This window comes from Nanorana parkeri, unplaced genomic scaffold, assembly GCF_000935625.1.
Source record: "Nanorana parkeri isolate BGI_ZX_2015 unplaced genomic scaffold, ASM93562v1 scaffold2980, whole genome shotgun sequence".
Lineage (NCBI taxonomy): Eukaryota > Metazoa > Chordata > Amphibia > Anura > Dicroglossidae > Nanorana > Nanorana parkeri.
Genome location: NW_017309248.1, coordinates 25,993 through 41,602, shown reverse-complemented (window position 1 = coordinate 41,602; position 15,610 = coordinate 25,993). Strand labels below are relative to the sequence as shown.

The window sequence follows — 15,610 nt, the reverse complement described above, 5'->3', positions numbered from 1 at the left end:
TGCAAGCTTCAGATAGCATCTTTGGGAAGGGGGCGGGTTCTTCAGTGACCCATCAAGCTGGAAAGTACTATAAAAAGGTAAGATGCACTCGAAGGAGCCTGCCAACCACCATCTGTGCTGTTACTTTACATGCCATGCTGTATGTTAGGTGATGCGTTATTTAAGCCAACCCGTCTTTTATTCATGCAGTGCAAAGCAACAGGTTCTCCTTGATCCTCCCCTTTCCTTCACGCACCCATTATTTTACCATTAGCCCGCCGAAGGCAGCAGAGGTCACCCTGGGTAAGCTACAAGTCCTCATGTGACAGCGTCAGTGCTTGGTGACTGGCCCACCACTGTGACATGTAGTCACATGTTCTTCCTCCATACCAGGAAGTACTGCAAATTTGAATGACTCCCGGTAGCTGAACGGCTCAGAGTAAGAACAATGGAAAGGCGAGTATGTGCTGCTGGAGCGGGGAAGAGGGATTAGTGTGCATGTCCAGGAGAGTGGATTTATTCTTAGTTTTGGAAAGGGTTAGAACCCCCATCTGTCTTTTTTCTGCTATCCAGGGCTCTATTAGGAGAGATTTCTTCTCACTTCCTGTCCTGTTGACAATTTCTCATCAGAGAGGAAGTGAGAGGACTCTCCAGCAGCAACACAGACACATTAGAAAAGGTTTCTTCTCACTTCCTGTCCTGCTGACATTTTACCAGACAGGAAGTGAAGAGAAATCTCCTACAGCAGCACAGACAAATAAGCTTTTCTTTGAGTAGAAGGCAGCTACAGCCCCTGATAGAAATAACAATCTGTCTGTCCCTGCTGGATATTTTCCCTCACTTCCTGTCTTGTAAAACAATTGTCAGAGATTCACCCTCTCCATTTGTCCTGGTGACACTTATTGCTGATGGTGAAAGAAAATCCCAAAATGGTGGACTGTCACCAGAACAAGAATAGATGGACAATAGTATTACCAAAGGTTTCCCTCTCTTTGGAAGGATTTCTTCTCCCTTCCTGTTGTAGCTCTGGGACAGGAAGTGAAGGGAAATCTACCCAAAGACAGACAGCGGTTATAGCCCTCCCTTAATCTATGCGGGCCTGCAATTCAGGACCCTCCTGGGAGGGATACCAGTAGCTACACAGCACTTTGGAATCCAGAGTGCCCCAAATTCTAAAACAGCAGCACCATGTTGCCGCTGTGGTTCATAATTTAACACCTAGAGATTATCGTCCGCGCACACAATATGCTACAAAATAGAATAGACTATAAAAAAAATTTAAATAAAAAAGTTCTTAAATAAAACTTCAGACTTCAACAAAAACAGAGCCGGCCTCTGAAAGTGCAATACCCATACGTGGCACATGAGGGCGCGGTCTCGGCTCTGAGAAGTCCGGTTGTGGGAGGGAATGTGCAAAACAGCAAAATCGCAAAAAAAGTAAATGCGAAATGCAAAAAAGGTCCTCGGTGTCACTGTGTACACCATTTTGGCCCCCTTCCAAAAAGGGGGCCCCGTCGAATCGAATGTACAAAAATGTTTCTGTGTCTAACACATTCTAGAACGGTCGCCGTCTCCTGGGGTCGTCAAGTAGTTGTTCGGTAGTCCCACTTTTCCTGTGGCAAAGGATTCTGGTCAATCAGGGGCCATCACAAAGGCCCTGGGTCAGAGTTTGTTTCATCAGTCTACAAGGCTGCCATCTTAGAGCATGGGCTGGAAGCCTTCGCCGCTGCCTGTTCGGGTAAAGTCCCGCTCGTATCGGGTCTCGCAGCTGCATTCTTCCACAAGGACCACCTCCTCCCAGGAAAGCCGGCCCCCGCGGCACTGTAGGGGCACAAAGATGCGTCTGGAACGCACGGGGGAGCAGGAGGTGCAAGGCTGAGACAGTCCGACTGGCCAGCCGGGGACGTAGAATGAGTTGCACTGGCCAAAGCAGAATTTGTTGGGGATCCGCACTGGGGCGCAGTTTTCCCTGAAGACATTCTAGAAGAAAAAAGGAGAAATAATTAGAACATAAGGACTCTTCTCCCCCTCTGTTCCTGGAGGGCCAGTACATTTATGATGTAAACATAGGCGCATTTAATGGCCATGATGAAATAACCAATAGCAACCAGTCAGCTCAGTGACAAAATCTAACTGGCTGCTCAGTTACTGCTCTCCATTCATCATATCTTCCAAACCCTTCAGTTTTGGGTGCAGCAGTCTTTAAAATGAACCCCAAGCACACAAGTTCCCCCAATTACAATAAGCCAGGCTTACTGCATATCACTTCAAAGAGAACCTGTCACCAGATCATTCATTTTAACAACAATGTTCCTATAAGCTTATATGGGCATTCATTATATTTTTATATCCTAAACATAAGAGGTGCTATGCTCCCTTATATCAAATACAAGAAAGATTCAATGTAAAATGTCATTTTTCACATTTGATCTTAGTTGTGATGTTTAAAGGGAACCTATGAGAGGTACATGGGGGCCGCCATTGCCAATCCCCTTCTGAACATGCTAACACACTGGTCAGCTGGGTTCATAAGTATCTGTTCACACCATTGAATTATGCTAATGCACACATGCCTGCACGCTAAGAGCACGCAGTTAACAAGTCGCAGCAACACACATTAGGTGTGCTGTGTTACCAAAGTCAATGGCACCCCAAAGTACCTGCCTAGGCATGTGCGTTTTGTGCAGCATAATGCAGTGCAGTGAAGAATACTGTATGCACTATTTTTTAACAGCACACCATAGTGTAACGCATTTTAGTCAGCTGCTGCATGTTGCAAAAAAATGAATGTTCCTACGCAGGTGTATTATGGTGCCTTTCACTTTACACAGCGTATCAGCACACCTAGTGCGCATTGCGGTGCCCTACTAAAATGTGTGCACAAAGCATCCACGTTCGCACACCGCAATGGTGTAAACAGGCCCTTAAGGTTTGGGTCAGTGTATCAGTAGTTAGAGTAAGGTCAGGCATTCATATGTGAATACTTGTTTCAGGAAAAGGACACAAATTATTGAAGAGGGTAGACATGACCCGGCATCTGCAGAAAGAGAAGCAGCAATGGTGGCCTCTATGTCTCAGGAAAGGTTTCCTTTGAAGGGGACCAGTTAGTAGCCCAATACAGCGGCTTCCCGTGTGTGTAGAATGGCCAGGTAGACCAATCACTGACCCTTGGATTGAACAAAAGTTCTGGAGCACTAACTAGGAATAACCCGTATTGATTCCACCACCCCAGAACCAGCATGCAGATGGAGGTTATTCTGAGACCGCTCTCTGAGCAGGGAAGACTGCCTAGCATATACTTCAAGGTACAGGCATCAGCCAATCACATAACAGAGAGGAACCATATACAAAAATATACTGCCTGCAAGCTGCAGACCGACAAAGGTTTTACCTGGACGAAAGGCAGGGCATTACACCGCGACCTCTTCAGTGCATCCTGTCCAATTGGCAGCACCTGGTCTGGATGTGACCTGGTCTTCTCTTTCTTGATGGTGTTCTCCCACACCACTTTTCTCCGTAAGGCACCTTCATCCATGTGGTCCCTGGACACCATACCCAGCATTCCTTGGAACAAAGGCTTTTCGGGATCTGCTTTGCCTCTCCTGACAAAAGGGGAATTTAGGAAAGCAAGCGGGGAGACGCCATTAGACCCACCAACGGAACTAGTGCGAGGTCTTCCGTGGTGGAAGTCCATTGGGATGTATGTTGACCCCTCTTCATTGTCGAATGGAGCTGAAGTCACTACGGCAGGAAGCAGGAGTATTACGAACTGTAGCAGAAACATCTTCTTGGGGTACAGTGCGTTTAGGAATGTACAATCTAGGGATCGAGACCCTTTCGTCTAGCTGGGTGAAGGGTCTGAAGAGACCCACGGTCGTAGGTTCAAGTTCTTTCCTCAGATACTGCAGAGGCTCTGCTTTATATACCCAGATGAGCCAAGGGGCTGAAGAAGAGCAAAGCTTGATGTAGAGAGAAAATTGCCACCTTCATCACACCTGTTACGAGGAACAAGAGAAAGGCTTGTTTGTATGGAAGATCTGGTGGATGGTTTCAGGCAACAAGACCTGTTTGAGTTTCATGAATGACAGGTGACACAGTGTCTGGACATAAACACATGACTAAAGAATGGAACCCAGAGCCGTCTACAGAAACAAGATACTAGCTGGTTACAGGGACCATTAGGCCTTGAAGGAGAAGGTTTCAACTAGATGCTTGGTACAGATAATCAGGCTTGTGGTGCCTACAGACAGAGAATGTTCATCTTGGTCAGACCAGCGAACATTTGTAAGTCTGTAGGCACCTTTGCGACCCTAGACAACAATTCCTGGTCAAGCATACTTGGAGAAAGTCGGTCTCCTACAAAATTCTACTTCTATGGTTTCCTCAAGGCAACCCTTTCCTTTCCCTGCACAGGCACAAACCCAAATCTGAGAGGGTTCATTCTGCTGGGAGGACGCCACTTTACTCGGATACACACAGAATTCCAGAGAAGGGTCTGATAAGCTTCCTGCTTCGTCAAAGAGCTCTTAGAAGACACTTCGCTCTTTGTCCGAAAGCTTTTAGTAGACGTTGGTATGTTGGGGTGCCATTGACTTTTAGTGTGCAGCCTTAGCTCTATCTTCATTTGGATGTTGTCTACGTTGGGAACAAGCCTAGATGTGCACCCAAGTTTCACTCGGTAAGCTATGGATGGACCAACCTGGAGCAGGTGCAGTGGCGTCCCAAGAGGGGTGCGTCCCGCACCCGGGTGTCAGCATTGCAGGGCTGATACCAAAATGACTGTAAGTCATTTTGGTGTCACCCCCCCTCTAAAAAGTCAGGCACTCGGTCATGGACTGAGAGCCTGACAATGTCAGGAGAGAGGAGGGGACCCGGCGACCTACCTCATCCCGCCAGGTGAACATCCCCTCCTCTCTCTGCCGGCATCCATCACCAAGATGGCCGCCGGCAGGCATCAATCAGATGGTTGCGCATGCCCGATGACGTCATCGCATGCGCGAGGTGACATCACGCACGATGACAACACAGCGGGGGTGTCACCCGGTCTAGAGACCGGGTGACACCCGACCTTGGGACGCCCCTGAGCAGGTGTTCTATCATATGGCAGGGGTGGACAAAGGAATATGGATATCAGGAGCCAATTTGTCCAATCCAGGAGCCAGAATTTGTATATAGAGGCCATCTCCATTGACAACTAGAAACAACCTCAAGAAGTGAAGGGCCTGCTATACATTTTTATAGACGCACTGACCACTGGTTCCAGGAATGTGTCCAGCCCTGTCATATGGTATACATGACAGACCAAATTAAAAAGAAAAGTTAATTATTGGGGATTACAGACACTTTAGGCTTTCATTTGTATCAAAAGCAATATGCATGCACCCATTGCTGACAGACGTCTGAAAACGCTGGTTGCCAATAGACATGTGTGATTCGTTTCGTTCAGATTTAAAATTCAGACATCCGGACACATCAGAATCCCAATGCATCCGAATTCCCGTTTCTGAATATCGGATTCCCGTCCGAATTTCGTTCAAATACGAAACTGAATCAGACATGTGACTTTTCTGGCCAATCAGATGTGTTTTTCGGTTTAATGCATCCAAACACGAATTTTCGTTATGGCAACATGGGAGCCATATGTTATATGGCTCCCATGTTACCGTAACGAAAATTTGTGTTCAGTATATAGATGGACTACTAAAGCGGAGGCTCCCAGACCCAAATGGCATTCGGGAGCTCCTGAATGCAATTTGGAAATTCGGATCCCGAATGCCATTCGGGTCTGGGAGCCTCAGCTTTAGTATTAATATCTGTATATGGTTATCTCTGGTTTTCGCAACGAATATTCGTAAACTCATCCGAAACTAAATGAAAATACCCACAAATTGACTTAGATGGGAGAGACGTTAGTACGGGGGCGGGCAACTTCGGCCCTCCAGCTGCTGCAGAACTACAAGTCCCATAAGGCATAGCAAGATTCGACAGCCACAGGCATGACTCCTAGAGGCAAAAACTTGCTGGGGTTTGTAGTTGCACCACAGCTGGCGGGTCAAAGATGTCCACCCCTGATATTAGAAAAAAAGCGATGCGATGTGCGGTCGATGTCGCCATTTTTACACAAGCCCCCAGGATGGAGGATTCTAGAAGGTTCTGTTCCCCCCAGAAGTATGGCAGCTGGTAGATACTGGAAGGAAGGGCCAGTTCTGATGCCTGTGAGGTGAACGGTGTATAGAAGATCAGAGGACAACAAACACAAGTGTATGCAGAGTTTACACTCCGGCCTGTAGCAGTGTGTACACAGGCCACAGACAAGCAGGTGACAGTTTCATCTACACCCAGTGGAGGGGACAACTGTCAGGCAGTGGAAGCAGCTCCGGCCCCAGGCAAAACATGGAAATGGTATACGAAGGGCCGCAACCCAACTCCCCAGCAGGACTGAGAAGATGGCGGAAGACGACCGGTTGCTATGGCTACCATGAACATACAAGAGCTCAGGTATGAAATGTTTTCTAACTGGTATGTTTCTTCTTGTCTGTATCAAACAATCAGAATCCTTGTTTCATTCAGAGTTTATCTGCCTCGTTTTCAGTCACAGCAACGTTTAAAAGTCTGCAAAATCTGGAGGAACCCCATACTAAAATGTAAAAAAAGCAGCGTGTGGCCCCTCCAAAATCAATACCAGATCCTTCTCTGTGATAGGGGGGTCTGGTACAGATTTTAAGGGGAGGCACCCGTGTGCAAAAAAAAAGTGGGGTTCCCCCTTCACATCATTAGTCCCCCCGCCTTTTATATGAGAGTCCTCAGTGCCCCATCACATGCAGCATGGCAGAGGGCAGGAGGTGGAGCAGGCCAGAGGCGACCTTCCGTCCTCTTCTGAATGGATCCCCCTCCATGGATTAGCGTCATTCATTTCCATGGTGATGGCAGCCGTCCCACCTACATAATGGAAAGGCATGACATGACACCGAGTGAAAATTTAGGGGTGCCCCTGAGGAAGCCAGAAGACACCCTGGATGAGAAAGTCTGAATACATATGTACAGGCCATGTATGCATTGCAAAATGTATGTTGTACAATAAAGCAATTTTGTATATTATACTACCCCCCAATACATTATATTGTGGAGCAATTACCCCACGCACATACGCATGTTTACACATTGACATCAGGGCTTAAAGTGACACTTTATTAACCCTTGCAGTGGAGCTGCCCCTGCACTGCAAGGGTTAGGTGCTCCTTTGTGTCTAGGAGCTTAAATATCAAAGCTATACTCACCCAATCATCTGAGCTGGCTGCCGCCGACAGCGCTCCTTCCAGCCTGTCTCCTCCTCTGCTGCAGCAATGGAATCTTTCTCAGCAGCCTCACGTCTATACACTGTGTATAGACATGATGATTTATGGGACCTTAGACCGCAGCAGAGGAGGGGGAGAGGCATTGAAAAGACCGGTCTATAAGCATGTTCTGAGATTCGGGCGAGTATAACTTTTTTGTACCTAGACACAAATGAGCACTTAAACCTTGCAGTGCGGGGGCAGCTCCATGGCAGGGGTTAATAAACTATTCCTGGAGTTCTTCTTTAAATATTAATAATGAATCTTTTATAACAATGTAACAACAATGTATCTTATTTGTATATCACTCGGCTGTAGATCCTCCAATCATCTCTGAATTGGTGCGGACACTGTCCTTCCTTCTGGAGGGGGGCTACTTTTCTTCTCCATGGTCCCCGTGTGTGTTGTAAAGTAGTCACCGCTCCAAGCTCGCTCCCGTGATGGACTACAATCCCAATACAAAAGGAGTAAACTAAACATGACATTGTAGTCCATCACAGGAATGAGTTTGGAGCGGTGACTACTTTACAACACACGCAGGAACCATGGGGAACAATAGTAGCCACCCTCCAGAAGGAAGGACAGTGTCAGCACCAATTCAGAGATGATTGGAGGATCTACAGCCGAGTGATACACAAATAAGATACATTTTTGTTACATTGTTATAAAAGATTAATTATTAAGATTTAACTCCAGAGTTCAGGGTCAGGTTAAATAAAGTCCAAACAGGAAAATTACATTGAAAACATGGAGGGGGATGGGAGAGATATATATATATATATATATCATCTTCCATACAAGTGATACTTGTGAATTTTTGGGGTCACCCCTTGCTGCCTCCCCTGTGTCACCCCCACATTGTACTCACAGAAGTTTGCTCAGTAATAGATCTCCTCCATATCTAATCTTTACTAACAGCAACCTGTCACAGCAATGTCCTCCCCTGTGCACCTCACACCTGCACTCCACTCCCCTCCCCTTCCACACCTTCTCACTAATATAGCTAATTAGTGTCATAAGCACCAATCAGGGGGAAACCAGAACAGGCATTGCTGAGGACACCTTTCTCCCTGACAGAATCCGGCACTGCGCGGGACGCCTTGATTAGGACCCACGTAGACTTCTGCGCTGCTTCGGCACTTCCGCCACACTCTCAGGACCCCTGTCACAAAACCCGGGTTGAAGGGGGTTTCCAAGATGGCGCTGCCCATGCAGCGGTGCTGGTCTAGGTTGCGGGCTGTGACCTTACCGTGGCCGGCGGCGGGTTATCATGCCAAGCCGCTGAATCTCAACCTGAGTGGCGTCTACATCCCCGATCCTGAGGACCCCAAGACGAAGGAGTGGCACAAGGGTCCGGCCTATGAGGCCAAGCTGTACGGCAAGTATGGCAGCATCTCGGGGGTGAAGCCTGAGCAGCTATGGCCGAGCCCCGAGCAGCTGCAGGCGCTGGAGGATGAGGAGAAGGAGTGGTACCCCAGCTTGCGGGAGATGCAGGCCAAGGTGGAGGCCGAGGAGAAGGCGCTGCGGATGAAGGAGCAGGAGAGGTCAGTGCCAGCAGGAGTCCTGGCCCCATATGAATACAATAAGAAATGTGACTTTATTTACTATAGAAGCCTGCAGAGCATTGCAACCGTGATTAGAGCTTTGCGGGTGCAATCTGCACGCTTCTGCATTGTTTACATCCCAGGTCTGTTTGGGGGGTACGGACCTTCTAATATGGGGCTAGAGGATGTAAACAATGGACTGTGACAAGTCAGGGACGTCACCCCACTGATGCCAGCACCATCTGTGAGTCCCTCTGCTATGGTGGGGCTGGTGAGTGTGCTGGGAAATTTCTGCCCTTGGAAACAAAAACGGGATAAAAAGCTGGAGTTCCACTTTAAAACACTTAACTGTTACCATCCATAGTGCGGGCACAGGAGCACTTTAAGGTACAAAATTGTGGATTTATTTCACCCAGTGTGAAGACCATTAGCGTATTACGTACTCTAGAGAATACAAATCTGCAGGACTGTAGTCTCTCCTAAAATCTTGTACATTATATATATATATATATATTATATATTTTTTTAGTGTTATTCATAAAAGCGATAGTGTGATTGTGAATGGAAACAACCTTTCTGAAATATTACGGCCCCTTGGTCAGGTCTGCCTGCCAGTTTGTATGGGGCATCTAAATGGAAGCCCAATGTTACTCTATGGGCAGCCGGATCTACATGTGTCCATTTACACCTCACCGGCCAGGTCCAGAAAACAAAACGGAACAGATTTCTGTTATGGCGGACCTGATCGAGATTGGAGTGGAGGGAATGGTATGTAAACTGACACGTCCGCTCACATCTGACCCCCCCCGTAGACCTAACATGGGTCCGTACAGCTCCAGATTTGAAGTCCATCGATGTCAGAAGAGTGGCATGTGCTCTGTACTAGAGCTGCAGCTAACGATTATTTCTGCTCCTCCTTACTACATCTCCCCATGTCCCTGTGCCGATCATGGATGTGGGGGGGTGATAAGTGTGAGGCCGAGAGGAGGCGCGGCGTGTGGATGCGGGCGGGTCTGGCAGCGGTGAGCGTGAGGTGGGGAGGAGGTGCGGCGCACAGCGTGTGGAGCTGTGAACAGGGCCAACTGGTCGGAAGCCGATTAATCGATTATTGAAAAAGTTGACAACTTTTTCAATAATCGATTGTCGATTAGTTGTTGCAGCCCTACTCTGTACTGCTCTGATCAGCAGGGGATGTGTTCACTGACCCCCCCCGCTGATCGGAAAGGACAGCGCCCATCTGAAAGGAGCCCACGAGGAGGATATTCTACTACTTTGTTTATTACGCCGTGCATGCAGCTTTGATTCAGGAATGGAGACTGAACTCATTTCTAATAACTCTTTATTTCTAAATAGGGAACGTCTGATTGCTGCCAACATGAAAAAGATGCCAAAGATGGTGGAGGAATGGCGCAGAGCGAAGCGAGAGGCACGGCAGAAGGCGCGGGAGGAAAATGCCAAGAAGCAGCATCTGTTGGCACTGGCTCGTGAGAAGTTTGGTGTCAGTATTGATAGCCGCAGTGCTAGGTTCCAGGAGATGGTGAAGGAGATGGAGAAGGAAGAGAAGAGGAAATTAAAGGCTGTGAAGAGAATACAGCGCGAGGAAGAGAAAGCGGCCATTGCAAAAGCCTTAAACGTGGCCTCCGCTGCAAAACCACCAACAGCCCCAGACAGTGGCAGTCCTGAGTAATGCCGTGTTATCCACATTCATCGAGAGACTAATACAGAGGAAAAAGATGCGTTTCCATGGCAGCCCAACACTTTCCATCTTCTATACGGCTCTAGGAACAGGTCAGCTCCTCTACTTCCTGGCCGTACTAGAAAAGGGAACACGGGAGAGGAATGTCTACAGGCGGACATTCAGAATAATGTTTCAATGTATGTAATGGTTCCTATACAGAGAGTTTCTAATAAAATGGTCTACAGCTGACCTATTCCTTTCTGTTGCTGAATTCAGGGCGATACTCTTGTAGATGTTACATCGCATTAAACACTTCTCAAATCTGGCAGCCAGCCAAAAAAAACAATTTTAATTCCCTTTTTATCAGTTTATAGTAATCTGAGCAATTCAACTATTGTTAACCCCTTCATGACTGAGGCCCTTTTTTCAATTTTTGCACCCATGTTATATTCCACATTTTAGGCCTGAAAATGACGTAAAACCCCCCAACATTATATATTTTCTGAATGCCAAGACCCTATAGAATAAAATGGTGGTTGGGGGCGGCCCCTTCTTCGGGACGCAGAAGCGATCTGGCGACAGGTAAGTCGCCAGGATCGCTTCTGTTGTAAAGCCGACAGTCGGCTCTACAAGTTTAAACAGAGTCCCGGCGGCAAAAGTCGCCGGGAGTCTGTTTAAACAGCCCCGATGCTGGCGACGTACACTGTACGTTGTCAGTCACGAAGGGGTTAAAGTACATTACCCATGGCTTCTCTTTTCCTGTCTGTCACCCTGTGGTAGGAGGGGCCAGACTCCCATGTCACATAGCTCCCCCTGTCTGTGTCCCCCTGTGGGGGGGGGACAGACTCATGTCACATAGCTCCCCCTGTCTGTGTCCCCCTGTGGGGGGGGGACAGACTCATGTCACATAGCTCCCCCTGTCTGTGTCCCCCTGTGGGGGGGGGACAGACTCATGTCACATAGCTCCCCCTGTCTGTGTCCCCCTGTGGGGGGGGGACAGACTCATGTCACATAGCTCCCCCTGTCTGTGTCCCCCTGTGGGGGGGGGACAGACTCATGTCACATAGCTCCCCCTGTCTGTGTCCCCCTGTGGGGGGGGGACAGACTCATGTCACATAGCTCCCCCTGTCTGTGTCCCCCTGTGGGGGGGGGACAGACTCATGTCACATAGCTCCCCCTGTCTGTGTCCCCCTGTGGGGGGGGGACAGACTCATGTCACATAGCTCCCCCTGTCTGTGTCCCCCTGTGGGGGGGGGACAGACTCATGTCACATAGCTCCCCCTGTCTGTGTCCCCCTGTGGGGGGGGGACAGACTCATGTCACATAGCTCCCCCTGTCTGTGTCCCCCTGTGGGGGGGGGACAGACTCATGTCACATAGCTCCCCCTGTCTGTGTCCCCCTGTGGGGGGGGGACAGACTCATGTCACATAGCTCCCCCTGTCTGTGTCCCCCTGTGGGGGGGGGACAGACTCATGTCACATAGCTCCCCCTGTCTGTGTCCCCCTGTGGGGGGGGGACAGACTCATGTCACATAGCTCCCCCTGTCTGTGTCCCCCTGTGGGGGGGGGACAGACTCATGTCACATAGCTCCCCCTGTCTGTGTCCCCCTGTGGGGGGGGGACAGACTCATGTCACATAGCTCCCCCTGTCTGTGTCCCCCTGTGGGGGGGGGACAGACTCATGTCACATAGCTCCCCCTGTCTGTGTCCCCCTGTGGGGGGGGGACAGACTCATGTCACATAGCTCCCCCTGTCTGTGTCCCCCTGTGGGGGGGGGACAGACTCATGTCACATAGCTCCCCCTGTCTGTGTCCCCCTGTGGGGGGGGGACAGACTCATGTCACATAGCTCCCCCTGTCTGTGTCCCCCTGTGGGGGGGGGACAGACTCATGTCACATAGCTCCCCCTGTCTGTGTCCCCCTGTGGGGGGGGGACAGACTCATGTCACATAGCTCCCCCTGTCTGTGTCCCCCTGTGGGGGGGGGACAGACTCATGTCACATAGCTCCCCCTGTCTGTGTCCCCCTGTGGGGGGGGGACAGACTCATGTCACATAGCTCCCCCTGTCTGTGTCCCCCTGTGGGGGGGGGACAGACTCATGTCACATAGCTCCCCCTGTCTGTGTCCCCCTGTGGGGGGGGGACAGACTCATGTCACATAGCTCCCCCTGTCTGTGTCCCCCTGTGGGGGGGGGACAGACTCATGTCACATAGCTCCCCCTGTCTGTGTCCCCCTGTGGGGGGGGGACAGACTCATGTCACATAGCTCCCCCTGTCTGTGTCCCCCTGTGGGGGGGGGACAGACTCATGTCACATAGCTCCCCCTGTCTGTGTCCCCCTGTGGGGGGGGGACAGACTCATGTCACATAGCTCCCCCTGTCTGTGTCCCCCTGTGGGGGGGGGACAGACTCATGTCACATAGCTCCCCCTGTCTGTGTCCCCCTGTGGGGGGGGGACAGACTCATGTCACATAGCTCCCCCTGTCTGTGTCCCCCTGTGGGGGGGGGACAGACTCATGTCACATAGCTCCCCCTGTCTGTGTCCCCCTGTGGGGGGGGGACAGACTCATGTCACATAGCTCCCCCTGTCTGTGTCCCCCTGTGGGGGGGGGACAGACTCATGTCACATAGCTCCCCCTGTCTGTGTCCCCCTGTGGGGGGGGGACAGACTCATGTCACATAGCTCCCCCTGTCTGTGTCCCCCTGTGGGGGGGGGACAGACTCATGTCACATAGCTCCCCCTGTCTGTGTCCCCCTGTGGGGGGGGGACAGACTCATGTCACATAGCTCCCCCTGTCTGTGTCCCCCTGTGGGGGGGGGACAGACTCATGTCACATAGCTCCCCCTGTCTGTGTCCCCCTGTGGGGGGGGGACAGACTCATGTCACATAGCTCCCCCTGTCTGTGTCCCCCTGTGGGGGGGGGACAGACTCATGTCACATAGCTCCCCCTGTCTGTGTCCCCCTGTGGGGGGGGGACAGACTCATGTCACATAGCTCCCCCTGTCTGTGTCCCCCTGTGGGGGGGGGACAGACTCATGTCACATAGCTCCCCCTGTCTGTGTCCCCCTGTGGGGGGGGGACAGACTCATGTCACATAGCTCCCCCTGTCTGTGTCCCCCTGTGGGGGGGGGACAGACTCATGTCACATAGCTCCCCCTGTCTGTGTCCCCCTGTGGGGGGGGGACAGACTCATGTCACATAGCTCCCCCTGTCTGTGTCCCCCTGTGGGGGGGGGACAGACTCATGTCACATAGCTCCCCCTGTCTGTGTCCCCCTGTGGGGGGGGGACAGACTCATGTCACATAGCTCCCCCTGTCTGTGTCCCCCTGTGGGGGGGGGACAGACTCATGTCACATAGCTCCCCCTGTCTGTGTCCCCCTGTGGGGGGGGGACAGACTCATGTCACATAGCTCCCCCTGTCTGTGTCCCCCTGTGGGGGGGGGACAGACTCATGTCACATAGCTCCCCCTGTCTGTGTCCCCCTGTGGGGGGGGGACAGACTCATGTCACATAGCTCCCCCTGTCTGTGTCCCCCTGTGGGGGGGGGACAGACTCATGTCACATAGCTCCCCCTGTCTGTGTCACCCTGTGCTGGGGGGACAGACTCATGTCACATAGCTCCCCCTGTCTGTGTCACCCTGTGGTGGGAGGACAGAATCCATGTCACATAGCTCCTCCTGTCTGTGTCACCCTGTGGTGGTAAGGACAGACTCCATGTGACATAGCTCCTCCCTCCTGCATCACCCTATAGTTAGATCTGGGCTAACTATATCGGAAACTGAATTTACAACAGAGACAGAACACGTGGCTACATTTCTGATGTAGGTTGTGTTCCCATCAGGATTCATATTATTACAATAAAATCTCCCAAATGCCTTTCCCTGAGATCTCATGAGATTTCCCAGCAATGTTCCGATGTAATCTTCCCAGGATGCAACTCTTGGGCACATTATATCTCTTATGTCCAAGAAGTGGAAAAACAAAAATTGTAAGTAAAATAAAGATATATATATTACCTAATGAATGTGAGAGGATTTCATATAATCATGCTGAGCTGTAGGCAGAGGTGATTTTTAGTGAAAGGGGGTAAAAGGTCCATTTTGTAGCAGAATGGGGCCTTAGGCAAGGAAGCAGTTTTGCCCCCATCCCCCCATTAATATAGATTGCAATCGGCACAGGTTGGCTACCTCCATCTGCATTGTCTGTGCTGGCATGGATCCCCTACATCAGACAACAAATGCCGAGACGTACATCCTGCCTTAAAACTGACGGGTTGGTGCTCAGCTTTGACCAAATGCACCATCTTCTGGTTTACTGCAGAAACATGAAGGTTGTAGCTGGGCCCCCTGGACCTTTGCCAGGCTCTGGCTTCTGCCTAGGTTGCCTTGTGGACAATTTGCCCCCTTTGAATAGTCTGAGTTGAGAAAGATGCGCATCACACTGGAAACTGAGTCAATGTCATTGTTGCCATCATGATATAAAGACAATACAGCTTTATCCAAAAACTATACAATTTATTACATTTACAGGCAAACACGCTAATGATTAGTACCGAGCGGCAGGAAACTCCCAGCCGTGCTCACTTCAAATACTTCCCACCGACTCCATTTTTCCATGAAGGTAATTGAAATAAATACAGAAATGCAGAATGAAACGGGAACAAAACATTGCAACATTTATAACTACCATGTACTAAAATACAGACCCGTCCTTATATTTCCGGAAGGGTTCTTTATATTGCAAACTTCGCCATTTTTAATTTAAATAATTAGTGACAACGTGTGTTTACCAAGCCAGAGAGATGTCCCTGTTTTACAAACATATCTTATGATCGGTATTCAGTTATTATATTACATTAGTTACAAACGGTTGTCCTCCGAGGCCACTGAAGGAAACCTGTACTGGGAATAAAGAAATGAAGATGACGGTTGGGTGACGTGTAACTATAAAAGTAGTAGAGGATCCCCCTTCCTGAGTCAATGGACCCCGCAGACTTTCCTATGCAGATACCCCCTTTCTGAAAGTCAGTATTTACATAGGTTGGACATGCCCTTCCCATGCCAACTCTTGTCTGCTTA

At 50.0% G+C, this 15,610-nt stretch overlaps 2 protein-coding genes across 2 annotated transcripts; one reads left to right on the top strand and one right to left on the bottom strand.

Annotated features, from left to right (window-relative positions):
* Positions 1–1,677: 1,677 nt before the first annotated feature.
* On the bottom strand, positions 1,678–3,763 carry LOC108802610 (DAN domain family member 5-like). Its single transcript, XM_018574465.1, has 2 exons — positions 3,371–3,763; positions 1,678–1,959 (listed from the first exon to the last, which is right to left on the bottom strand). The coding sequence occupies exons 1-2, from the start codon at positions 3,761–3,763 to the stop codon at positions 1,678–1,680; spliced, it is 675 nt and encodes a 224-aa protein (XP_018429967.1).
* A 4,704-nt stretch (positions 3,764–8,467) lies between these two features.
* On the top strand, positions 8,468–10,585 carry GADD45GIP1 (GADD45G interacting protein 1). Its single transcript, XM_018574469.1, has 2 exons — positions 8,468–8,857; positions 10,211–10,585. The coding sequence occupies exons 1-2, from the start codon at positions 8,511–8,513 to the stop codon at positions 10,542–10,544; spliced, it is 681 nt and encodes a 226-aa protein (XP_018429971.1). The 5' UTR covers positions 8,468–8,510; the 3' UTR covers positions 10,545–10,585.
* Positions 10,586–15,610: the final 5,025 nt, after the last annotated feature.

Bases quoted from the DNA above. Each gene is read 5' to 3' on its own strand.
- LOC108802610 (XM_018574465.1), bottom strand. From the start codon at position 3,763: ATGTTTCTGCTACAGTTCGTAATACTCCTGCTTCCTGCCGTAGTGACT. The intron at 1,960-3,370 runs GTAAAACCTTTG...TTTTTCTTCTAG, and splicing joins ATGCCCTGCCTTTCGTCCAG to AATGTCTTCAGGGAAAACTG.
- GADD45GIP1 (XM_018574469.1), top strand. From the start codon at position 8,511: ATGGCGCTGCCCATGCAGCGGTGCTGGTCTAGGTTGCGGGCTGTGACC. The intron at 8,858-10,210 runs GTCAGTGCCAGC...ATTTCTAAATAG, and splicing joins CGGATGAAGGAGCAGGAGAG to GGAACGTCTGATTGCTGCCA.